The following is a 25,643-nucleotide window of genomic DNA, read 5'->3' on the forward strand; positions in this document are numbered from 1 at the left end:
ACAGACCCGTGAAACATTAATGAGCAGGACAGTCAGAAGCACAGTGCACACTGAGCCACCATAACACCTGTACACAGAGCTATGGGGACCATGGAGGAAACTTTGAAGTGTCCTGTGTGCCAGGATTTCTTCATTGATCCTGTGACGCTGCAGTGCGGGCATGACTTCTGCCTCACCTGTATACAGGCTGTCTGGGAAACCGATGTGTCTGATGAGGGGCCTTTCTTCTGCCCGGAGTGTCAGATATTTCTCCCCTCTGACCTCACTCTGAAGATAAATGCAGACCTTCAGACCAAAGTAAAGGACTTCACCACTAAGACGCTGTCAGCAGCAGAGCGACAAGCAGCAGCTTCAACTAGTGAAACTAAATCATCATCAACTATTTGCTGTGACCACTGCATAGAGATGCCATCAGTAGCCATAAGAACATGCCTGACTTGCGATGCCTCGCTGTGCCAGGCTCACGCCCTGCTCCACCAACAGAGGTCTGCTCTAAGGGAGCACACAGTGGTGGAGGTGACCAGCGATCCACTGTCTCTGAAGTGCAGGGAGCACCGCGATGAGCTTAAGCTCTTCTGTATGGAGGAAAAGGTACCTGTGTGCTGTTTGTGTGTCCTGGTTGGCACGCACAAACATCACAAAGCCTCTCAACTGCATGAAGCCAAAGCAGACTTTAAGGTGATTATTATAATCTCTTTTCATTACTTGTGAGGAATATTTATCTATTTTCTTCCTGTTGTTTTTTGTTTGTTTGGTTGGTTGTTTTACCAGAGGCATGTTGTATTTCTGTCTCTAGAGTATGCTTGAGACCACAATGAACCAGCTACTAAAGAGGAGAAGTGAAGCTGAACATGCCATCAAAGACCTGGAGTCACTGTATACACAAACAGTGGTACAACCAATACAGAAATCACACTCTTAAATTGCTTAACTTTTTAAATTGATGGAAGCCATTCTTGTTTGTCTAACAATGCATTTATCTCATAGACCTCTGCTGCAGAGTTTAGAGAGAGAATCTCAGACAAGTACAGCAGAATCCACGTCGTGCTGAATGGCGATGAGCGTCTAATGATGCAGATTATAGACGCAGAGGAGACATGCATGACAGAGTGGCTGGAGGCCCAGAGGAGCATTGTAGAGGCTCAGATCAAAGAGATAGATGCATTCAGAGCCTCCAGCAAATCACTTCTCCAGGAAACCAATGATCTGCGGTTTCTGCAGGTAGGGTTTACATGATCACTTACCGTGACCAGAAGTGTAGCACAAATATAGCTCAAATGTTTCCTGTTGTTTTCAAACAGCAAATCACATCACAGAATCTTTGGTGAGTATATTGCTGAGTCCAGTTTGTAACCTGAAATTGCCCATGCTTTACGCTGCTCCATATAATTATTCACTGAGCCTTCCTGTGGTATGATTTTTATTTTTATTTGCAGTGATCCCTTGGAATTTGCTCCAATCCGAGAAGTAAACAGAGACCTCTGTGACCCTGAGAAGCTGAGAACAGTAGAGAGGCTGGTGGATGAACTCTCGGTCGCTTTGTCCCAACATTTTCCACGAATGTGGTCATGTTAGTAAAGCTTTTTTCCTTTGACATTCTAAATCCAACTCTCATTATCATTATAACTGTGTACTAAGTAAATATTTGTATTTGCAGACTTAAGTTCTCCTCTTCTAGACTTCAAAACAGCTCATCCAAAGCTGGAGTTGTCCCAAGACAGAAAACAAGTGTACTGGAGACGCCAACCTTTCGGTGAAGGACAGAGCCCTCAGCCATATGACTCACAGTATAGCGTCCTTGCTCAGGAGAGTTTTACAGGTGGCCAGCATTACTGGGAAGTCATTGTCCAAGACAAGCCCTTCTGGATGATAGGTGTGACCACGGGGTCAGTCGATAAAAAAGCCAGTTTAAGCCAGAGTTCTTCCAGTCTGGGTGTAAATAACACATCTTGGTGCATCTACCATGGAGACGGACAGTACCTGGCGTGCCATGATACTCAGGAAAAGCAGCTGTCAGTTGGAAAGAGAGTCAGAAAGCTAGGCATACTTGCAAACCTCCAGAAGGGGGAGCTGTCATTCTATGATGCCGACGCTATGAGGCTGCTTCACTCCTTCTGTGTGCAGTGCACAGAACCTCTCTATCCCATTTTTAACCCATGCATTGATATGAACAGAGTCAACACACAGCCTCTTACCTTGTTTTGGATAAAGGACCCCTGGGATTGGCATACACGTGAGGAGAAAAGTGAACTCACAGGAACCATTTAACTGCCTCTGTGGGATGCAGAGTCACTGATCAAATAATTATTTTAAGTGTAATTTTCCATTTGTGCTCACATAAAATTACATTGTGAAAATGTCCAGCGTGCTGTACAAATCTAGGTTGTCAAAAATATTGACTACCACCAAGTTTCCGTGATTGGCTTTGACTCTGGTAAAGCTACAACGGCTTTTAACGAATATACCTACCTCTAACGTCTTGCTAAAATTAGGTTATATAATAATATATGAGAAGACACATCTGCAGACATATCCGTGACTTTATAATGTCAAAACTAAAGTTATGTAATCATTGCAGCATTGCCGTTTCTGCAGTTGACATGTACGCTAAATATTTCATTAAGTGGTATCAGGTTCAAACAGTGCATTTGCTCTGTGGCAAAGTCGATCTCTTTCTGCAGCTTAGCAGCTCTCATGTGTGCCTTGATGCAGTTCATAAAGTAAATGACCCGTGTGTAAACTGCTCATCAGACCATGGAGGACATGCATGCCTTTAGTCTCACATGTCAATGGCCCTACAGAGTTGTTGCCCTGCAGTAGACAATACACTGAGGTCAAATAACACGAACAGTAACGCTATATGTCTAGAAAAGATTAAGACACTTAACAATCTGATTTACACAATTCTTTGTGCATCACGCTTTTGCTCATTGTAAATAAATAAATACCTTTCTGCAGAAGAAGAAGAAGTCTGAAAGTTCACATTCAACACAATTAGAAAATATAACTCTCTCTTTTTTTGTAAACAATAACATTATGCACCCATCACAGGGTTTTGAAAGTTCAGCCACCCTAGGGCTTGGTGAGGACATACAGGAACAACACAGCACATCAGAAAGAAGAAGCATTTATTTGCATCATGTAATAATTCTGCCACAACTTTAGGACATTTTCAGTTCAGTGATGCAACTTGCCCCATTTTCCAGAGGAAACATGGTATAGCTACTTATATTGTGAGATTTTCTTTTCCATTCTTTGTTTCACACATATACAGCCACTCAAACACACTGTGCTTAATTAAAAAAGTAATTCAAGCCTTTGGGTTTTTTCCATGCATGCATCATTTATGTTATAACAGCGGATTTCAGATTTTTCCATCTTTTATGTGTAACTGATAAGACAATCCAGCTAATATCCAGTACATTTATGAATAGTTTGAATAATCATATAATTTGATTACATTTTAGGAAAAGCGTACAGTGTGTAGTGGTTGGAGATCTGGCGGGCATATTAGTGAGAAACAAAGGTTGCTCAAGGAATTGCTCCTTCAGTATTTGCCTTGATCCAGTCCAGGAAATGAGTGACCCGTGTGTAGACCCCAGGCTTGTTCTTCTTCCCACACTGGTCTCCCCAACTCACCACTCCATAAACAACATTAGCGTTGTTCTGCATGCACGTCAATGGTCCTCCAGAGTCCCCCTGAAACAAAATTGTACAGCTGACTATATGCTACTACTGGAACTAATGTAATAACTTTCTGTAGATGCGTTAGTAATATACATGTTATAACAGCATCAAACCATCAAATGTCCTAACCTGGCAGGAATCCACCCCTCCCTCCAGGTAGCCAGCACAGAACATGGAATTGTCCAGAATGTTCCCATAAACAGAACGATCAGAGCACTTTTCCTGGTTGATCAGCAGGACATTGGCCTCCAGCAGGTGGCTGGAACCATAATCAGCTGCAAAGATAATGCAGAAATATATTAGGGGGTAACCCTTGTTTCTTTGTTTCATATTTCATGCCCACTTCCAGAACAAAATGAGTGAATGTTCATTAAAAGTTACTGAAGGTGATCTCTGCCTGTAAAGCTAGCTATGGATACCACTGGAAAAACCCAGAACCTGTTGTAATGGTCGTCTGTCCACATCTGCATTGATATATTGAGGTGTCAAAACTTGTCGTTAAGGAGAGGTCATCAAGTGTTGGAAAAGAGTTCAAGCTTCATTTAAAATGGTAAATGGCCTGTATTTGTATAGCGCTTTACTATTCCCTAAGGACCCCAAAGCACTTTACACAACCACCCATTCGCACACTGGTGATGGCAAGCTACATTGTAGCCACAGCCACCCTGGGCCGCACTGACAGAGGCGAGGCTGCCGGACACTGGCGCCACCGGGCCCTCTGACCATCACCAGTAGGCAACGGGTGAAGTGTCTTGCCCAAGGACACAACGACCGAGACTGTCCAAGCCGGGGCTCGAACCGGCAACCTTCTGATTACAAGGCGAACTCCCAACGATCGCCAATGGAAAATGTCAAGTCAAGTGTTTATCAAATAAGCCAAATTATGTACATGAAAAATGGCAACCTTTTTGTAACCTTACATACATTGCTCAGTAGCACCCCATCCAGAGATTTTGCACTCCGTCCCATCAGGCAGTGGCGCATTTGGTAGACAGGCTGTTTTCACAAACTGGGTCTCATTGGCACAAAAACCAGGAGTCCCACTCAGCTTCAACAAGCCTTTAGGAATACATGTGAGATATAAATGTCACCACAAACTCAAAGAAAGAACATCTGAACAAAATGACAGAGACATTTGAGACAAGTATCACCTATATCATTGTAAACAGCTTCATTGGTCACCCTGTAGTTTGGATTTTTAATAGTCCTTTTGACAGGTATGGTCTGAGTTCCGGGGTCTGGCTTACTCACTGAGAGACTTCCAGCCAGCACCTGCATGTCCTTGTTTGGTTCACTGTGCAAATAAAAAACAAAAGGGTTCAGTCAATATTTCATTGTCTTACTTGTAATCTACCATAAACTGGTTCTTCAACCTTGCAGCCTTACATGCAGTGTGCAGCTGTCAGCACCCAGCAACTTGCGATGAGAATTCCTCCACAGACATGTCTGAATGGCTGAGCGGAGCCCGTTGGCTTCACTTGCACAGAAACCTGCCAGGGTATAGCTCCTGGACTGACTTTCAGACCCCCAAAGATTCGGGTAAGAGCCTTTTTTGGCTGAGGTATGCCACAGGTGGCAAACTGTTTTGGTCCAGTAGTCGGAGGGAGAGGTGTCGCAGAAGGGCGGATGGGCTTCCCAGTTGATGGTATGGCAGTCGCTGGCAGCTTACCAGTAGGTTCTGGCTGCGGTGGTTCAGGCTGTGTCGGTTCTGGCTGCGGTGGTTTAGGCTGTGTTGGTTCTGGCTGCGGTGGTTCAGGCTGTGTCGGTTCTGGCTGCGGTGGTTTAGGCTGTGTTGGTTCTGGCTGCGGTGGTTTAGGCTGTGTCGGTTTAGGCTGTGTCGGTTTAGGCTGTGTCGGTTCTGGCTGCGGTGGTTTAGGCTGTGTAGGAGCAACCTCAGTCGGCGGCCCATCTGAAAACACAGATCCAAGAAGATGGCACAGATGTTTTGCTGGCAACACTCAAGATCAAAATGTTGCCCATCACTTTAAAACTCACGTGTCGATACAGGACATTTTGGCACATCACAGTAGTCCCACAATAACCTGTGGCCTCTTCTGAAAAAGCACCAGGGCTTTGGCTCTCCGTCAGGGTTCCTGAATCAGAAAACGTCACTGAGACAGACCTCTTATAGGTGTTTTCTGCACATTGTATAAATGGAGTTACTTCTGACCTGCAGAAGTTGTGAGGGCCAAGGCCGTCTTTGTCCTCAAAGGAGGTGAAGGGATTAACACCCGATGCCAGGATGAAGTGGGAGTTCCAGTAGAGGCACTCATCACCATCATCCGTCTCGCTCACATTGCCACGATATGACTCTCCATCGTCCACATAGCAGTCGTTTGGACCTGAGAAATGTAAATTACTCAGTGAGTCAATGAATTATGATAAATATATATGAAGAAAAACTGTAGAATGAATTATTTACCAACATGGCAGAAATGTCCTCCGAACCCTTCGGGGCAATGGCAGTCAAAGTCATTTTCATCTCTGACGCATGTGCCACCATTTTTACATGGATTAGGATTACAAACTGAAACTTTGGAGAACAATAAAACAAAATTTAGGCTGTTGTTCAGTAACTGCTAAAATCCTCACCAAACAGGAATTTGGGCTTTTTAAAATATATATATTTAAATCAACATACTAGTTTTGCAGTCTGGAGGCTGAAAGGGTCGCTTGCATTTGCACTCATAGTGCGGAGGAGTTGAAGTCAGTACACATTCGCCATACCCGCATTGACCTCTTTTACAAATTCTTGGACCTTAGAGAATAACACCATTAGGATATTTTTAATAACATTAATTCAGTTTGTTTTTTTACACTTTGCATACATATATATGCAATTTGACAAAAGAATGGAGAGGAGCGATTTTTTTCTTCACACCTCTCTCGCATTTTTTTCCCTGGTAAGGTTTGGGACAGTCACATTTGAACTTTCTCCCGCCTTTCTCCTTACACACACCATTGTTAAGGCAAGGATTTGGGGTGCACTGGCCTGAGAAATAAAAAATGACAACACACCGTAATGTCAAAATTAAACCTTTCCTCTGTAGCATTAGAAGAAAACATGCCACAGATTTGCACGAGACGTTTGTTAGTATCTTACCGTCTAGGTCCAGAAACTTAGCAAGCCAGTCTGAATGACCATTTTCATCATCCTCATCATCCTCATCCACGACCTTAAAGACGTCATCTAGAACAATACTTTCCTTTAGATTTACAGTTTTAATTCTTTAAATACTACATTTCAAACCATTTTCTATATATGTTACAAAAGCAACATAAAGGAGTACTAACCCTCAATTATATCTTTAAACCTTCCTTTTGGTCTCTTTTTCTCATGTTTCCCATGTCTTTCAGGCTGTGCAGAGTCCCGATGTCTGTCTTGTCTTTCAGGCTGTGCAGAGTCCCGATGTCTGTCTTGTCTTTCAGGACTTGAAGACTCTGGATGTCTGCCATGTCTTCCAGGATGCGAAGAGTCCCGATGTTTGTCGTGTTTATCTTTCAACTACATTTTTTAAGGAATTGCAGATGACAGCATAACATAAGAGCACGTACACATCCAAATAACTATCTCTATCACGCTATATATTCATGTCTATCTGTCTATCTAGCTATATATGTGGCTAAAGCTATTGACTTAACCTTTTTAAACAGAAACATGATCTACTGTGTTTTTTGACAGAAAATGCCACAATGTAAATAACATACAATGCATGTGATTATTAAATTCAGTTAATACATACTTCAGCAGGTATGAAGAGCACCGCTAAGAAGAGACAAAGGAAGAGGAGTTTCAGGTTCATGATGGCAGTTGACCAGAAGACATGTAGGAGAGTAACATGAGAGTGAGCTGACTGGGGGAGCCCTCGCACTTTTCCAAACATTTGGTAAGTACACTAACCTTTGAGTTAGCCCTTTCTTTCTGTCTTTTTTTTTTCTTTTTTTCTTTTTTTTGTCTGGCATCCATCCGTGTTGCTGAGTCAGTTGTATTGATTATAACTGAGCTCTTAGATAGTTACCTTTATGGTCCTACATAATAGGAAAAATTCAGCTGAGTTTACCAATCGCTTGTGAAAAACACATTTAAAATCAAAAGATATCTTCCCCCAAATGCTGACTTCAAGTTACTATATCTACATGAATGTTTTCCATGTAGTTTTGGTTACATAACTACAGTGTAAAACATTACATTTCAGGAAATGTGGTCAAATAAATTTACTTGATTGGTATACATTCAGGTTTATACCAAGCATATTTTTCTTAATGATTAATTGTTTAAATAAATGAACATTTAAAATTTATACATTTCAGCTGCATTAAAAAAATGTCTTAATGTTTATTAAGGGCAAAAAATCTTTTTTTTTAGTCTAATGGAGCATAATAACTGTGTCTGCCAGCCTGAACAAATTCCTCACATCAAAAAATGTTAAGTGAAATAAAAGATAATCTGCCAAGCATGCCCAGGTGCAGAGAGCATGTTTGCTTAGGACTGACTGTTTGTTTGAATGTAGACTTTGGATCCACACATAGGTTCATATCAGGATAAATACCAGTGTGCTTTTACTAAAATCATAATTCGCTGAAATAGCTGGCAAATCCAGCTGATCCATAATGTGTTAGCAATGCTGAGGACTTTCCCCTGCTACATGAAAACCTCATGCGATACCCAAACAGTTACTAAACAGATTAGTACCTGATATATTTTCTTAGACTTTCACAAAGAATGATGCTCTTGCTTTAGTAACACCCTGGTTTTAATTTGAAAGTCTCAAGGTCTAAGTGATGGACATGCATGATTCCCACAGCCTTAACTGTAACAACCGTAACAGCATCACACTGAAATATTATTGTGAGCACAGAAAGCATTACACAGCCTGAGCATTAACACTGTCAGAATGTTGCACAAGCTCACAGAGTCGTTTCAAACTTCATAATCTCTTTATTTTAAAAAGTCGTTAGTTACAGCTTTAATATTTTTGCCTTATTGTGGAGTAGCAGCTTAAAAAGTAACTGTTCAACAGCTCTTCTGTGAAGTAAACCGGAGATCCCTGTTTGAAGGGTTACAGATAACAATAGGTTTTGCATTGTTGCCATTGTGGTCATGACCAGGGCAGACAGCTAAGTAGAGGCAGTCTGAGAAGGTCCCCGTGCAGAAGGCAAACAGTGGTGTCATTTTGTCCGCCTCGAGAAACATCACCAGCCCTGCAGGAAAACTACACAAAACACCAATCTGGCAGAAACGCTTCGTGAAAGGCAGCTGATGCGGAACGCCTCCATGCCAGGCCGTATACTCGCCATCAAAAAACTCCACACACCAGGACTCAGGCCCGCGGCCGAGCCAGCAGTCCTCAGTTGTGCCCTTCCGAGGAATGTTGGGGTAGGTGACACCGAGCTCCCAGTAAGTCTTCCCAGTTACATCGATTTCCCAGTAATGGCGACCAAAGCTGAAGCCCTGCAAACTGATGACATTGAGGGTAGTGTCAAAGCGTCCAGGTAAGTCAGGAAGTTGCTGCCAGGTGTCCGTATATGTGGCACTATCGCCTTGGGGAGAGATGATCAGCTTTGGGTGGGCGGTTTCCGGATCCAGGCACACCTCGCTGGAATCTGGAGATATTTTACATTTTGGAATTTAACAATGTTTTAATTGAATGTTTGATTGTAATCATAAATAATATAAAACTATGTGAACTGACAGCTCTTGATGAGTTTCTTGATCATCGGGGTCTGGGAGCAGACAAGCAGGAGCATGTTATTGGTGAGGCTGATGATCTGCTCAGCTTTAGCTTCATCCAGGCTCACACTGCTTGGGTCTGTTTGGTTTAGCAGATCAATCACTCTAGTGGAGGCACACAGTAAGTAAGTAAGTTGGTACATACAATAATGAAGCTTATTTCTATGATAGATTATAATTAATTTCCCTACCTGTCTGCTGTTTCCATGTCTTCCTGTTCAGGGTATGAAAAGAACGACTGGGGAAAAAAGTAAAAAATAATCTCGATTATTTTTATTTTATCAGATTTATATTTTTGTTAAGACAGGAAACACATAACATTTCCAGTTATATCTGGTCCACTGGCCATTGTCAACTTTTTCACCATTGTATCAGGCTCTGTGTCCGTTTGGTCCAGTGCCAGAGTGAGTCTAGCCAGGTCCTGCTCTATCTCCTGGATCAGAGAACAGTTCCTCTCCATGAGCTCATCCAAGGCAGAGACAGCAGCCCGCTCTTCCATCTCCAGGTGGGACAGGGTAATCCTCAGGTCCTCATCCAGGACAGCTTGGATTTCTTGATATTTCCGAATGATACTCTTCCTTATCACTGAGGACTTTTTCTGAGTCGGGCATAAATATTTAGAAGTTAATTGCAGCCCTGTCACGAGTAATTATTTCACCTCTCTGTTCTGTGAACGGAACGAAACTCACTGTGATTTCTGACTGTCGTGCCGCGAGTTTCCTCAGCCTATATTTGACTGCTTCTCTCTGCTTCTTTAGACACTCTTGGTGCTTTACCAGTGTCTCCTAAAGAAAGGGTTTCACACATATTGAGAAAACCTCAGTTGAAGCTAACAAAGTGGATCTGGCAGTGAAGTGCAGCTGCAAAAGCAGAAGCTCATTATGATGCAATGATAACGGCAACAAAGCAATGACCGACAGGAAAATACTTCTATCAGCCATGATAGCCTTGTTTCAGACTTGTTATAGTATGAATCATTGTATGAAAGGGTTAGGATTACGAACTTTTACAATATGCTGATGACTTACTTTTATACTTATCATGTGCTTTGGCAAACCTTTGTTATAGTTTTACCATCACAATGTTTCTCACACATACCGTACCTTCACACAGTGGGTTCATTGCTTCTTTTTCTTGGATGAATTAGAGAAAATGAAGTTCTCTGCAAGGTCCAAGAAATTGTTACCATTATTAGCACCATTACTTGTTTAAAGAATTGAACTACTTTTCCTTTTTTTCTTTTCTTTTAGCTCTTTTCTGTCACTCCTGCATGGATGATTTCAGGTATGTTAAATTTGTATAGTAGCTTCTTGTTTCAGTTTTCTCCCAGTCGTCCCTGGGAGGCCCCATGACCTCTAAACGCACCATATAGTGTTTGTAAGCTGTCACCTCACATTAAATTCAAAGGAAAATCTGATATATAAGCATGTCAGGCTTGATTAATTCATTTGTTTCTCACCTCTCCTTCTGATTGTATTTGGCCTTCCTCTGGTTTAGACCCAGAATTGCCAAACCTCCGATTATGATGAAATTCCTGGGGGTGTGAGATATGCACCTTGAATGTTCTCATTCATTCTCTTAATGTCTTTTACACTGTTAACTTATTATGACTGACTTTTGAAAAAGAGCACAGCTTTTGGTTAAATGAGTACTTAACTGTTATTTGATGTACGGTACACATACTGTATATAGCCTGGTGGCGTTTCCTATATTTCATTTTTGTCTTTATGGAGTTTTTCTTTAGTTTTGTCACTAATCTAATGCTGTAAAAGAAAACAAGAATCAGAAGTGACTCGGACTGTTGGAATATGGTCTTCATTTCTGCTTACAGCACTCAACCATACCTCGCAGTGCCAATTTGTTTGTAGATTTATGTAAATATCACTCAAAAAATACACATCTCCTCTGTGGCATGTGACACTGCAATCCTTCATCTTTATCCCGTAATAATATCCCTCTCTGACTAAATGAGGCCACACTGAAGTTTTCAAATGTATGCGCTGCACAAGGGATGCATTAATACTTAAGAGTTATACTGTTTGACTTACTGAAATTCTTCTTGTTATAAACTATTTATTCAAAGATGTGTGTAATGCCATTTTAAAAAAATCATTTTGACGTTTGTTTTATTTGTTTACAATATTTGTAACTACAGATTGTCCCATGCTGTGTACAAGTGTTTCCTAAAGAATGGTGTAGTTGATGTTTGGTTACTGTGCTGAATGATGAAGGGTTGACACCAGAAGAGTGATTCGATTCCGGTGAAATAGAAAACTTCTCACCTTAAATGTGAACACACAGGCCTCCGAGAAGAAGTCAGTCACAATAAGCTACTCGTATAAGTGCAATATGACATGAATGCAAACCCGGAGAGGAAACAATTTATAAATAGGTTTTTATACTTAGATGGATTCCATTTCTCACCATGTGGTATTCTAAAATGTATACAATACATTCACCAGCCACTTTGTTGGGTTCACCTGCTCAGCTGGACGTTAACCCGAATATCTAATCAACCAGTCACATGGCAGTAACTCGGTGGATTTAGGCATGTATACATGGTCAAGACGACCTGCTGAAGTTCAAACGGCATCAGAATGAAGAAGAAACATGTTTCATGTGAGTTTTTGAACATGATATGCCAGACACGCTTGGCTGAGTATTTGACAAAACTGCTCGTCTACTGCATTTTCCCATGAAACCATCTCTAGGATTTATAGAGAACGATCCAAAAATGAGAAATTCTTCAGCGAGAAGCAATTCTCTGGGTAAAAATGCCTTGTTGATGTCAGAGACGAATGTTCAGACTGCTTCAAGCTGACATGCACACAAATACTTGTTATAACCAAATTATGCAGAATCAAATCGCGGATTGCAGCAGCAGAAGACCACACTGAGTGCCCCTCCTGTCAGTTAAGAACAGGAAAAAGAGGCTATAGTTCACACAGACAAATGATTTCCGGTCTGATGAGTGTCAGTTTCTGCTGTGACATTTGGATTTAATGTCAGAATTTGGTATAAACAACAATAAAAGCATGAATCCATCCTGTCTTTTATCAGTGATTCAGGCTGGTGAATCTTTACTGGTGTGTGAGCAATATTTTCTCTGCATACTCTTAGCCCCTTACTACCAGCTGAGTGTTGTTTAAACTCCACAGCCTACCTGAGTATTTTTGCTTTATTGTTCCTTTATGACCACGGTGTACACATCTTCTGATGGCTGCTTGTAGCAGGATAACAGACCATGTCAGAGAGCTCAGATTATCTCAATCTGGTTTATTAAACATAACAATGAGTGTGCTGTACTCATATGGTCTCCACAGTCACCAGATCTCACTCCAATGGAGCATCTTTGGGATGTGATGGAATGGGAGATTCACATCATGGATGTGCAGCCCACAAATCTGCAGCAACTGTGCGATGCTGTCATGTCAATATGGACCAAAATCTCTGGTGAATGTTTCCAGCAGCTTGTTGAAGTCAAAAGAGGGTCCAACCCAGTACTAGTAAGGTGTACTTAATAAAGTGTCCAGTGGGTGTATATCTGTTCAGTGCATAACCCACAATAATATATAAACCCCTCCAGTAAAGCAGTCAAAGTCAAAGCTTGTGTAACCCAACAGTAACTTAGCTAATCAGAGTTTGTTTAGGTCAGTGGACGCCACCATCTGATTAAAAGTTACTCAGTCAAAAAATGACTTCTTAACCTGCGTTACATCACTGAGCTCGTGTGTTTATTGGTGAAATGCAAACAAAGAAAAACAAACAGAAAAGAGGCGGTGGGTACCTTTGGTTTAGCAGAGGATCATTATGTTTCATGGTGATTTAAAGCTTTATTGGCTTAGAATTCAATACAACAAATGGCAGTGTGGGGTTTTTTCTTCTTTTCTTTTTTTATATAAAACAGTATTTTCAAACACATTAGGGGTTTTAGCTATTTGTCACTTTGCTTTTGATATGGCATTAAAATATAATACGATTTGTACTTCCAATCCATGTAAAGGGAGAGTGTCTGGCCGTGTTTATGAGAGCCTGAGAAGAGAGACATTTTTTGTCAGGGTCAAACGGATGTTCAGTGCGTAGCCATGGGAAGGAAACTAGTGATATGCGGGTGCTTGGATGATGCAACAGCTGTTGGGTAAGCTAACTGCTTTCCCGGTGACTTTTTCTTTTTAATTCAAAGACTCACTGAGCCAATTCTTGCAAACTTTGGACTAAAACCTTTTCAGCCCAAGCGAGGGTAAGCTGACACATGTTCAAGCTACGAGCATGGACATTTTGTAATGAGCGCCATGAGGTTCTACTGTACTTACAAAGTTCCACAGGAATCAACAGCGAGAGAAATAGTAGGAAGAAACGAGCAAGAAAGAAAAGAAAAGCGGTTCCACTCGAAGCAAAGCAAGAAGTAAAACAAGCGCATTCAAACCAAAGAACATGACCCTGTTCATCGTCCAGTCTCATTCTTTGTCATTTTTGAACACGGAAGAGATTCCCGCTCATCGTTGACAGTGCAAGTCTAACAGGACAAGTCTTTCAGTACATAGTCTCAGGAAGCATCAGAGCAAAGAGTCCAGTTCATGGCTTCCGTGATTATGTCAGGTTAAAACAATCAAATTTAAAAAAAAGAAAAGAACAAAAAATATATATAGAAGAAAAGGAAATAAACCAAAACCTACATCTAGATTACAGCTGCTGTGTGCTATCTGAATGTACAGAAAATGCATGCGGCTCTGAGTGCTAGAAGAGCTTGGCCTTCTTTTTCATGTCGTTGCGTTTCCACAGGGGAAGCCTGTCAAACTCCTGGATCTCCATTCCAAAGATGTCAAAGAACGTTTCAGGTGCTAAGTGGCGCTAGAAGTGAGAACAAAGGTGGAGAAAAAACAAAAGGAGGGGAGGGTGGGGGGTGTTCTCAGTTAGCACCAAAGCCATAAAAAAAGAGGTCACAACAGAAACGACAAGAAGCAAATGGATACTGCATATTCCTCGCTACGGTCGTATTTGTGTAACATGCTCTTTACACAAAGCAGAGAAATGCAGTATTAATTGCAGAAGGTCAGGTGGAAAACCGATACCTCCAGTCTGGTTCTGTCCACATCCCTGGGCAGTTTAGCTCTCCCTCTACTGGTTATCATGAGCATTTCATAGGGATACACCTTCAGGAGGAGACATTCATCAGTGGACAAGTCAGATTTACAAGCTTTTGAGTTCAGCTTCAGAACAATTTACAAACCATTTTCATGAAACAAAACTATAAAATTGGAACATTTTAGTAATTCTACTGCGACACAGGGAGCACTGGGTGGGAGAACAGGTATGTGACAGGAGGCTGACTGGGTTGTTGTATTTTTTAAGTCACTGGGGAAATGCAGGTGCTATGACGTGTGCACTTTCTTTCACTTTGGGTGCCGAAACGTGCAACAGATTAGGGGGAAAACATGGAAACAGAGTTACGTAACAGGCTGTAATTTTTAGATTAATTTAAAGCAAACTAAAAAACAAAACAAAACTGTAATGTAGGCCAAGTAAATCCACATGGGTATGACTGTCCTGGAAATCTAAGGTGTTTGGATTTTTTTTTTAAATAGCTAACTCCTTTGGTGCAAGAAGAAATTGATCACATTCAATGATAAGCAACTAGAAGTTCTTTGAAGCCTCTCACCAACTCATATCCACACAGTAATGCATATACGCCATTATATACTACACAGTATATAGTGATATGAGTTGTTTGGATGACAATTTGGGCGTTGGATTCTCTACTGTATGGTGCATACAGTATCCAGCCACTTTAAATCAAAGCTATGTGCAGATGAGCATGGAGAAGCCGGCATGCTAAGCGCTAGAGTGACTTGGCAGCTCCTAAAGCAGCATGCTGAACCCGGCTAAGGTGAGCCTTTCACTTCCTGCAAAAGTATTTCTTCCACCAATGTCCCCACACTACAGGGTTTATGCCATATCGCCTCGGACGTTTTTGTTTTTTTTATCCGGATGAGATTTATTACAGTAAAAAAAACTCCATTGAAGAAGTGAACAATATATAATTTAAAAAAGAGATCTATCTACAGTATGTAGATTACAGTGTCATCAGTACAAAAAGAAGAAGATACTTGCTTTCGGTTCCAACATATTAGGCATAGATACTCCCCTGTCCATCCTTGCAAGTGCTGCACGGCCATCCTTAATGTGCTAAAGAACAGAACATACACAAATGTAATATAGTGGAAGGGGACTGCAGGGATAATGGCATGAATATGTCCACTAATGACAGTGGGCACAATTTTCACTGGATGGAGCAAGTAGCCTGGATACTGCTGTTCGGTACCTTAAGTAGTATTTACGATGGGCAGTCATTTACATGTTTTCTGAATGACTACGTTCCCTCGGGTGAGTTTTAAAATGACACAGCTACATACTGAGTTTAGCTTTGAGTCATAACACTGATAACACAACACACAGAACAAGGCATGAGGCAATGACTGTATATTGGACTTCTAGTACACTGGTTCAGCTACCGGGCTGTGCATGTTTGATTCTCATATTCGAGGAATTTGAAATCGCTCATGCCCCGTAGCTGACAATAATCCAACAGTGATGCAAGCATGTAGCAGGAGTGGGCGGTGTGCATTCAGGGCAAAATTTTTCTTGGAACCCACGTGCAAGCAAAATGTGTGATGCAAGATGAGGAGGCATGCCATGTGAAAAAGCAGATGAGGGACATACCTGAAACTCTGCAGGACAAAATGGGACAGAAAATGAGACTCACAGTTAATGGTTTTGCTGTCAAGTCCCCTGCCAAGCTACTATTTACAACACTGCTGTCCTTTGATGACACACGCGAATCATTGTGCAAATATTTCAAAATGCATGTAGCAAGCCGATTCTGAATACTGCTGCTGAATAGCTCTGGTGAAAACTGACAAGAGATTTGTTGGGTGGCTGTTTTTCGGTAGTATCTCTCACCTCTGCCTCCTCCGCACATGTCCCCGTAGCTGTTGTACTGGGTGAAATCTGTGGACTGAGGCTGCAGGAAAACACGAACAGTACATCAGCATTAACATGTCGGCATTTTCTTTCTCAACTGAGACGTTCATTTAATTTTTAATTGAAATATTTAAGGCACATCAGGAATTAGTGTTTCTGCTACTGATGTCAAGACAGACTGCATTTGAAGGTGGACTTATTATACTCATTTCCAGCTCCATGTTTTATTCTGGAACTCCAGTAAAGTAGTATTGCATAATTTAAAGTAAAAATCTTTTACAGGCCCATTATGCAACCCCTTAGTTCAGTCTAGGCCTCAAACACATCATTTTAACTTCTGTCTCTTTAAGGCCCACTTGACTCCAATTGGCTGCCCCTCGCCTGGCTTTGCAAACACATGAGAGTGCTTGTAAGGCCTGCCCCACAGTTATAACCGTGCCCGAGATGACCATATAAGAAAAATGTGTGCAACTCTGATGTCAGTAGTTGGCAAAACATTGGAAATCAAGGATTCAGAGAACTCTGCACCCTTTGCCATTAACCTCATTATGTAGTGGGTATTCATATAAAAGTATGTTCTCACCCGATGTAGCCCATTTCTTCCATAGCCAGGCAGAGAGTTAGTTTTGGTTGGAGAAGGCTGATCTGAAATATGAATGTTGGCCAATTAATAATTAATTACTTATATTTGTTTTTAGATTTTTAAAAAATGAAAATCAGGAATATACCATGTTAGAGGATATGGTATATTCTAACCTATAAAAAAAAGGATCACCAAGCTGCTCTGTACCTGCATCACAGCTGGTCTGTTTGGGATCGTAGCGCTGAGCCGAGAGGCTTCGTGCATGGCGCTCCCTTATCTGCTCTTTTTCCATCTCCTCCTTCAAAATGAGCTTCCCCAAACCGGACTGAATCTACAAACACGCATACTCATAAGAGTTACACAGCTATCGAAAGCTTTTGGAAAAACAGATGTATTGCATCTAATATTGACCGTGTTTGTTGACGGTGAAGCTACTCGACCGACCTTACTGAGATGCTCCTCCTGGAGCAGCTTTCTTTTCAAAGCCTCTTCCTCCTCCTCTTCTCTAGATCTTCTCCTCCCTTCTGAACCTACAGGTTCCAAACACAAGCCGAAAAAAAACAGATGAACAAAAGCATGCGTATGGAAAGTCACGAAGACACGTCCCTGCAGGATTCCATGCTTCAAACATTCTTGAATAGTACGACCACATTCAATGTTTCATTCACATTTCAAACGTAGACAGAAAGAGAATAGATATGGCCGCCTTGTTTGGGCGCCGAGCAGGGAGAAATACACACAGTAAATGGTGGCGGGTCGAACGCAAATGTGAGACAGAGCTGACGAGACAGACAAACAGAGGGACTCATTGGAATATTTGACTACACCGACATGGCAGAAGTTTACACTTCGCCGCTCATGTCGAGTTTTAAAGATGTCAAGTACACAGAACAGCACAATGTAAGACAGACAGACAGAAGTTTGAAGTCAGTCTCAGTTATCTCTGTCCAAGTCATTTGTGGTTCCATTGCATACAGCTAAAGGCCCCGTCGTGTGCAGTAAGGGAAAGTAAAATGTAGAAACTGATGCTGCCTCAAGCAGAAAGTAACATGACAGCAACAGAAACCAAACAACGCTTCTTCAGTTTTGCGCAAGCAAAAAACACAAAAAAACGCAAAAGGCAAATACTGCTATGTCTGAACAAGAGTTTAAGCCTGGGGTAAAGCAGGGATGCAGTTAAGCTTCTGGGGGCAGCTATAGGGTTGGAAACAGGAGAGTTAGGTGGCAGTAAGGTGTCTGTTGTACCACTATGATAGCAGCGCGAACATGCCCAACAGGAGCCTACTGTACCTAACGCAGTGAGCGAGTAGGGCCAGCGATCACCCTCACTCCGTGAGCTGTCATCTGGAAAGGGAGCATGGGCAGCGGGGAAGGTGGCAGATCTGATGATCTCATCAGCAGACTTGCTTTGGCGTGCTATGGAAGCTGTATCTAGGTTGGTAACCATGGGAACTGAGCTATCAGTGTCTGGGTCACAGCCTAAACCACAAGTAAACATCTTTGCACCATCTGATCGTCAGGCTCAATGATCATTTAATCCAGGGTCATCATCATTTTCATAAATATATATAAATATACAGTCTTTCTTAACAAGCCACTCCATAACAGAAAAAGCTTGACCTTTTTTCTTATCATAGAAGAAGTGAAAATCGGTGGTGGATAAGACTCATTGTGAGTATTACGCGTATAATTAAAGAAAAGCCTCGAGTGTACACGTGGGTTTCCATTTTAATGCCAGATTGTGGAATTTCCTCTTACTGTTAAGTAATATAGATAGCACACGGAGAAAGACACTGTAGTGACAGTAACGCTCATCCCCCTTTGTGAGTCTCTACTTTGAAACGTGCCACAGGTCTTGCTTGTGGTACCCACTGCCCTCGCTCTTGACTCCTGGAAAATGAAGAGTGGTTATCCCGTAATTGTCACCACTCGACAAATGCTGCACAGCCTCGCTTCACCTACAGGCCAAGCGCTGCTTTTACTGCTATGACTTGTTAAGACGGACAAAGTAAAACAAGCTACAGGTCAGACATAAAAGGATTGGAGACAGACTTCAAACATTGCTTGTACACTGACGCTGACGGTGGCTATGGTTAGATGAATACACAGCTTCAGTTGACCTCAATAACACATAGAGTAGTGGCTACAGTAGTGCTTCCCAACCTTTTCAATAAGAGGAACTCATTTAGACATTCATATTTTTCTTAATTTATACAAATATTGGGTTTTGGGATTGTTTTTTTTAATTGCTTTTCGTACAACTGCCAGAGTTGTGGCCTGCAACCGTAACAACAACTTCATGTTTTGCCAGTTTTTGTTAGTTTTAGCTTCATCATCTTTGGATTTTTGTGTCCACTTTGTATGTATTTTTCACATAATTCATAACAGGTATCCGGTGGGGAATCACTGACACAAATTAATCGTCAAAAGAGAATTTAGTTTCTACTGCAAAAAAGATCATAGTATAACAGGAAAGGTACCGTGTTGTTTGTAGATGGGTGGCTTTCGATAGATGTTGCTCCCCTGATCTGAAAACAGACATGTGCAAAAGACATTTACAGACCATACCGTGCTTTGATGAGTAGAAATGGTTAAAAAAAATCTAGTGTAAAAACAAACGACAGTAAATCATGCTACACCGGGATTTACATTAAAACGTGACCTGTGATACAGCTCTATGTGTTTTTTTTATTAAAAAAAGAGAGAGGGAAAAACAAAATAGCTCCCAAATGGAGAAGAAAGAAAGGAAGAAAGAAAGAGCAGTGACAGGGTGCGCTCCAGCTCCTACCTGGGAGGTGGAAATGTTTAGGGGTCTGAGAGAGAGGCGGGGTGACCGGCCGGCTGTCGGGCCTGAGCGGTAGGGGAGAGCTCCGGCCACTCGGCGGGTCGGTGCCTCCAGTGAGAAGAACCAAGAACAGAAGGTAAGCAGGAAAACTGCAGGGGAACCACAATTTGAACGGTGCAACACACAGGGACCAACGGGACCAGCTGAAGTCATTCTGAATGAATGGGACGCATTCTTTTTACTTTGGATAAATGCGATAAATGGGGCAGAGAAGAAGCAGAGCAGAGGCGTTCTGAATTTTGAGATTAAATGTTTGGGAAACGTGTTATGGGTAATGAAGTTTGAATGTCTGTTAGCCTGTTTTAGAATATGAATTCAGAGTTAAGAAGTTAATACCACCCTGCATGCAGCAGCATATCGACACTATAAAGCAGTAAAACCTTTCTTTTTATCTCAGCCGCACAGTTTACTGGAGTCTGGAGACTCATTCAATGCAATACAATGCAAAAGAAATATTTATATATATATCCTTCGTTCAGCACACACAGAAGTATTAGTTAGGATGTAGGGTTTGGATTACTGATACCTCTCTAGTGCATGCAAAGATGTAAAGCACAAACACAAGGAGCCTGACAGCTACTTGGCCAAAGGTGAAGTCAAAGCAGAAGAGGAGCAGAGAGCATGTCAGCGGCTTAAAAAAGCATGGGTTTGACCGAAACATTTAGGCGAGAAATGTTGATGGATCCAGAATGACAGAGTGGGCACTGACGGGAGTCGCTATCCAGGTGATGATGGAGATGATGTGTTGCCTCCGGGGCGGGGGGCGCAGAGAGGGGGCAGCAGATAACAGTGGAGTGGGGCCCTTACCTTGGCTATGGGGGAGGAAGTGGTGTCTGAAAGGGGAGGTGGGGCGGGAGTCACTATTTCTGGAGCCCACACTGTTACTGCACAGGGAGGAGCAGAGCTTCTGCATGCCTGTCAGAGCCTCTGCCAGGTGGGAGAAAGAGTGTGGGAAGGAGGGAGAAAAACCCCAGGACCAGGCAATAGAAGTGGACAGTACAGGACGAGGGAAGGAGATAAGGTGAGACATTGCGGGGCAAACGATATACGGAAAATACAGAGGGGTCAAATGTTGAAAAGAAGAAATAAAAGACACCCAAAGTGAGACGTAAGGAGTATTCAAGATGAAGATTTGTTACATTCTAAAAGCAAAGTTTTATGGAAAGAACAGCAAACTCAAACTGTGTTGTAAAAGGGGCAAAACTGACTTGAAGGTAATTACTCTGCAAATGGATTGTCTGCCACGTAAATCAAAGCGAGGCAAAATAACCTCAAGTCAATTTTGGTTACGTTCAACAACACAGGGAGGGAAATGCAAACGTTAAGGCCAGGCTGAGCGAGCTCTGAATCATCATCATCACCTGTTTATCAAAGATTTTTGGATCCACTTTATGAAAACCCTGAAATCACTACAGTAATACACACAGACACATATACACAAAATGAGTCTTTTCGAGGACCTACCTGGCCGGTGAAAATGCTGCGGCGACCGTGACAAAGTGGGGGTGTATCCATGACGATTATAAACTGGTGATCCTATGGAGCCCTGACTGGTGGACCTCTGAAGGATGCGTTCCCTCCTGTCGTAAGATCCCTGTCAACACAACCGAGTGATTACACAAGCTTCTGATGAACGAGAGCGCACTACACTGGACTGTATTTACTGTCGCCTACAGCAGGACAGTGAGTTTGATGGATTCGCTCACCTCACCAGATGGGGTTGGCGACATGTTTCTTGAGGACTACAAAGAAATCAAACAACTCTGAATTATAACTTTGATTTTCACAAGAACATTAAAGGAAAAGACAAATTAAACTTTGCTTCCTTTTTAGCCATGCATCTAACCTTGTCATCCGGCAAGGGGGAACGTTCCTTCCTGGCAGTGTGGAGCTGTGAAGGACCCAGACGTTCAGTGAGGCAAAAGATCTTTTATTACAGAGTGAAAAATATCTTAATCAGTAATAGAGTCCTTTGTGTTTATTATATCCTCTCTCTCTTTTTTTTGTTGTTGTTGCATAAGAAAAAATCCCTCCAGAGGAAAATCATGTCTCATTTGAGTTTTATTCATGGACCGTTTTTGTGTGCACACAATGAGAAGCACGCAGTCTGTGTGTTTACCTCTCCCACACTCTCTCGTCTCTCCTCTCTCTCATCCAGGGAGGTGGTGTACATAGGTTCATAGGTAATAAGATCGGGGCGCTCAATGTCATAAATGGCTTTGACTTTTGGAATGGCAGCTAGGTCTCTGTAATCAAGGATCTCATTGTCTACTTTTGCCTAGGGAGACAAACAAAGACAAACGTGCACACGTACACAAGAGTACAGGGAGATTACTACTGCTGTGCAAGGTGCAGCTGTCAAACAGCAGTTATGCTAAAAAAGGTGTGGGAAGGGTAATATCATTGACAGTATTTACAGAATCTATTCAGACTGTAGCTCTGTTTGTGACATTTCTTACATAGATAGTTTGACCCGGTGAGCCAGGTATGCTTGAACCAGGTCTGGAACAAATACTCTCAGACGACGACCTCGTCGGCTATGAAAAAGAAAACACAAATGTGGCTGTTAGTCACATCAATACCTGTCAGAGCAGTTAGCCTACCAGGATCCACAGCCCACTGGCACCTGCATATTAGCCAGGATTGTCACCTGGATATTATGCATTATTAGTACACGGTTGGTCTTTATACCGTATGAGGGATGAGAGGGAACGGCAACCCCTGTATTTACGTTTCATGAATTATATGAAGTACTTTGGAACACTAACATGTCATCTCATGATTAAGTCATTCATTTGCAAATTTGCAAAGTGAATGAGTGATTTAGTGCTGTGATTTGATGTTCTTAAGGACCTCATGCCTGCTTATGGGAAATGAACTGTCTGAATGGCAGCAGCAGGTCTGCACGTGGCATAATTGAAGCTTTTCGCCGAATGGGTAAATGTTGATTTTAGGAAAAAGCCACATCAGTCGTCTGTGTCAGCTCGTCTGCTCCTTTAAATGTGCGAGCACCTTTGTCTCATGCGCCGTCGACATGTTCAAAGACAGGACTGAATGGCTCCGTATGACACACAGAGAGAGGGCACTGCAGGCTGTCTCCAGCAGATGGCAGCATACAGTGCACTGTGTCCTATGGACATGGTGGAACACAGGATGATGCCATCTCATAGCCAATAGCGAAATACAGTACCTGCCTTTCTGTTTTTTGGAGGAATAAGAGGGACGGAGGCATTAGCTGTGGAGGAAGGGAGAGGGGGAGGGGGGGTTCACAGGACATCACACAGGGGTTGTACCTTTGCTGCCCGACTCACAGTTCACACATACATCAAGGTGAACGTGGCCACGCGTAAATATGCATATGAACAAATATTTATATACACACACATAACACATGGAAAGGCAAACACACACACACACACACACACACACACACACACAGCTGTTTCAACAGGCAAATTATTTTACAGCACAGTAAGTTAAATTTTAACAGCAAGGGAGTGATAAAAGTGTGTTTAGTTAAATATTCCAAACTCTATCTTTTCCTGTAAAACATTTCCGTGACACATAAAAAACCCCAAAAGGTCCCAGATTCCTACCCGCTCCCTGTGCCTTTCTTCTGTTCTCGTGGTGTTCTTGCACCCAGGATGCCAGACTGTTGACCCTGTGCAGGGAGACAGAGAGAACAGATTCAGGTTAAATTGATTAAACACATAAATTTAATTTTATTCATAAGGGCTGCTCATGCTCTAGATCAGGGCTTGTAAAACATAAGGCCCATGGGCCGGAATTGGCCCGGCAAGGACTCCATTTCGGCCCACCGGGGGGCTTTGGAAAATGTGAAGAAGGGCATAAGTTTCAATTTTTAACTGTATTTTCACAAGTTTTAAAGCTTTTTTCTATTGATAAAGACTTCAATATGGTCATTCCTAATCCACCAAAGTGATTAAGTAATAATTAAACAATCAAATAGCCTAAATAATTCATATTTTGTCATTACCTAACTATAGAAATTTGTGTTTTTTCACAATAGCTCCACAGTAAAAAAAAAAAAAGAAAAAAGAAAAAAAAGGAACAAATAAATCTGGACCAACTGTAATTTTACACACTTATTTACACAATTATAGTCTTGCTGACAGAAATACTTCATTTACTGCAGCAACATTTCTATTTCATGGAGAAGAACTGAGATGAAATCGCACTTCTTTTTCTTATTGATTCTAGGATAAAGATTTCCCACTGCAGAGACCCAGAGCTGACAGTGTGCCGGGGATTCATCTTTGACAAGTTAAACATAAAAATCCACATAAGTAAGAAGACAAAGAAGGTTACGAGAGGATGCCGAATGGTCTGAGAAAGGAAGTGACTCAAATCATTTCTTATGTCCTCCACGGTCACCAAATCCCAACATCTAAGAGATTTTAGAGTGATGTGTTTTACGGTGTTTTTCAAATCTTTGGGAAAACAACAAAAGAAGTATTGCTCTGCACTTCAAGACTTAAAGAATGTTGAAAAAATGTTCATTTTGACCTCGTTTTCACCAGCTTTTCACTTCCATCATACTGCAGAGGAACCAGTCTCTGGGTTTACAGCGGCACAAACATGCGTCTGTGGCTCAGGAAGGTAATCTGAATACATCTACTGGAGTGTGGCTGTTAAAAAGACAGCTTGCAGAGAATAAAGAGCTTTGTGAGTGTGGTTTTTAGTGTATAATCTCCTATATGAATGTCAGACTATTATAATTTACACCCTTATGACAGAAATAACTACAATTTTCTTTACATTTTCCACCTCCTAATACTATTTCCTCCTTTATAGCTCTAATAGTTGAATAAAATCCGTTTCTTAATGCTAAACTTTACTCAACCCAAAGAGGAGTGTTCAATTTATCAGTGTCAGTTAACAAACACACACACAAAAAAAAGAAGCAAAAAGGAACAAAGTTTTGATGAGGCAGCAGCAGCACATGTAGATCCGCTCACCTTGCAGATACATCTCTTCTCCTTCTGTGAACATCTGATTGCACCTGCTGCATCGCGCACAGCTGGGGTGATAGTGCTTATCTCCTGCCTGGAAAACACGGACCGCAAAACAGACTTGGCATCGTGGGGGAAAAAATGAAGACGAATGAAGCCTGCAGTGGGACAGGTGAAGCTGAGCTATGACTTCCAGGCAGTAAACCTTGTGCCCCACCTGCTCTCAGCTGCGCTCGCTTCCTCGAACAGCCCATGTTAGGAAAGAGAGCGTTTCATCAGATCCAGTGTGCCAGTAGTTTCCTTTCTAAAGGATTGCTTCACATGCAAATGGGCAGCAGCGGGTGAAAAAAGTTTCCCTAAAAATGCCATTCAGCATCTTTTCACGTTTTTCTCAGTAGCTCATGGAGTCAAGTGAGGATCTGTGTGACTTTACTGCATCACATTTTGAGAAATCATTTAACGTATTCCAGTCAAACATCTTACTATTTTAAAAAGATGAATATGATGGTTCAAAACGGCACAGTCAACCTGCTTTCAAGTATCCGACCGTCCGGCTTTGTACCTTCCTTTCATAATGTGCTCCAGTAAAATGGTCTGACAGCTAGAGCGCCCAAACTTCCGTCTATACTGACGTACCACTTTGCATGTGGAGCGTTCTGTTAAAAAGCCCAAGCAACCTTGACCACGGGTGATAAATATCCAAATGAATCGCCTGCTGTATAACAACCCTCATTAAGAGGCAAGTGGCTACTCAAAGATATGAAGCCACAGACTAATATTTGCATTTTACTGCATGAGAAAAAATGACTGTAGAAGAAACTTTATAGTGCCTTCTACCCAGCA

General features: G+C 41.9%; 4 protein-coding genes across 13 annotated transcripts in view; 1 reads left to right on the forward strand and 3 right to left on the reverse strand.

The window, feature by feature from the left end:
* Positions 1 to 4: 4 nt before the first annotated feature.
* LOC309719933 (E3 ubiquitin/ISG15 ligase TRIM25) lies at positions 5 to 2,565 on the forward strand. The gene is made up of 6 exons (XM_082556360.1): positions 5 to 678; positions 797 to 892; positions 988 to 1,221; positions 1,302 to 1,324; positions 1,437 to 1,570; positions 1,658 to 2,565. Exons 1-6 carry the CDS (start codon positions 82 to 84, stop codon positions 2,266 to 2,268), a joined length of 1,695 nt encoding a protein of 564 aa, XP_082412486.1. The 5' UTR covers positions 5 to 81; the 3' UTR covers positions 2,269 to 2,565.
* Positions 2,566 to 3,111: 546 nt separating this feature from the next.
* Positions 3,112 to 7,771, reverse strand: LOC309720323 (hyaluronan-binding protein 2-like). The gene is made up of 13 exons (XM_082557150.1): positions 7,431 to 7,771; positions 6,982 to 7,192; positions 6,791 to 6,877; positions 6,569 to 6,679; positions 6,329 to 6,445; positions 6,110 to 6,220; positions 5,858 to 6,029; positions 5,683 to 5,780; positions 5,074 to 5,596; positions 4,839 to 4,981; positions 4,612 to 4,746; positions 3,817 to 3,962; positions 3,112 to 3,699 (listed from the first exon to the last, which is right to left on the reverse strand). The coding sequence occupies exons 1-13, from the start codon at positions 7,569 to 7,571 to the stop codon at positions 3,532 to 3,534; spliced, it is 2,163 nt and encodes a 720-aa protein (XP_082413276.1). The 5' UTR covers positions 7,572 to 7,771; the 3' UTR covers positions 3,112 to 3,531.
* An 859-nt stretch (positions 7,772 to 8,630) lies between these two features.
* On the reverse strand, positions 8,631 to 13,008 carry LOC309719874 (putative E3 ubiquitin-protein ligase TRIML1). The gene is made up of 6 exons (XM_082556278.1): positions 10,878 to 13,008; positions 10,108 to 10,203; positions 9,783 to 10,016; positions 9,610 to 9,656; positions 9,381 to 9,523; positions 8,631 to 9,291 (listed from the first exon to the last, which is right to left on the reverse strand). The coding sequence occupies exons 1-6, from the start codon at positions 10,986 to 10,988 to the stop codon at positions 8,702 to 8,704; spliced, it is 1,221 nt and encodes a 406-aa protein (XP_082412404.1). The 5' UTR covers positions 10,989 to 13,008; the 3' UTR covers positions 8,631 to 8,701.
* A 118-nt stretch (positions 13,009 to 13,126) lies between these two features.
* Positions 13,127 to 25,643, reverse strand: part of LOC309719866 (actin-binding LIM protein 1-like) — a 41,631-nt gene continuing 29,114 nt past the window's right edge. For 8 of the 10 annotated variants that reach the window (XM_082556261.1, XM_082556264.1, XM_082556259.1 and 5 more), the window contains 18 exons: positions 24,807 to 24,894; positions 23,424 to 23,488; positions 22,287 to 22,364; positions 21,947 to 22,105; positions 21,674 to 21,718; positions 21,534 to 21,569; positions 21,292 to 21,421; positions 19,771 to 19,875; positions 19,463 to 19,510; positions 18,273 to 18,413; positions 17,427 to 17,512; positions 17,190 to 17,313; positions 16,983 to 17,044; positions 16,379 to 16,439; positions 16,139 to 16,146; positions 15,530 to 15,604; positions 14,491 to 14,571; positions 13,127 to 14,269 (listed from right to left, as the gene is read on the reverse strand). In XM_082556261.1, the coding sequence (XP_082412387.1) occupies positions 14,156 to 14,269; positions 14,491 to 14,571; positions 15,530 to 15,604; positions 16,139 to 16,146; positions 16,379 to 16,439; positions 16,983 to 17,044; positions 17,190 to 17,313; positions 17,427 to 17,512; positions 18,273 to 18,413; positions 19,463 to 19,510; positions 19,771 to 19,875; positions 21,292 to 21,421; positions 21,534 to 21,569; positions 21,674 to 21,718; positions 21,947 to 22,105; positions 22,287 to 22,364; positions 23,424 to 23,488; positions 24,807 to 24,894 (1,506 nt within the window). In that variant the 3' untranslated portion in view covers positions 13,127 to 14,155. Of the gene's footprint in view, positions 14,270 to 14,490; positions 14,572 to 15,518; positions 15,605 to 16,138; positions 16,147 to 16,378; positions 16,440 to 16,982; positions 17,045 to 17,189; positions 17,314 to 17,426; positions 17,513 to 18,272; positions 18,414 to 19,462; positions 19,511 to 19,770; positions 19,876 to 21,291; positions 21,422 to 21,533; positions 21,570 to 21,673; positions 21,719 to 21,946; positions 22,106 to 22,286; positions 22,365 to 23,423; positions 23,489 to 24,806; positions 24,895 to 25,643 lie in introns of those variants that run through there. The other 2 variants (XM_082556258.1, XM_082556262.1) reach the window with 2 other exon arrangements.

The sequence above is a fragment of the Aulonocara stuartgranti genome, assembly GCF_965226115.1.
Source record: "Aulonocara stuartgranti genome assembly, chromosome: 13".
Classification (NCBI taxonomy): domain Eukaryota; kingdom Metazoa; phylum Chordata; class Actinopteri; order Cichliformes; family Cichlidae; genus Aulonocara; species Aulonocara stuartgranti.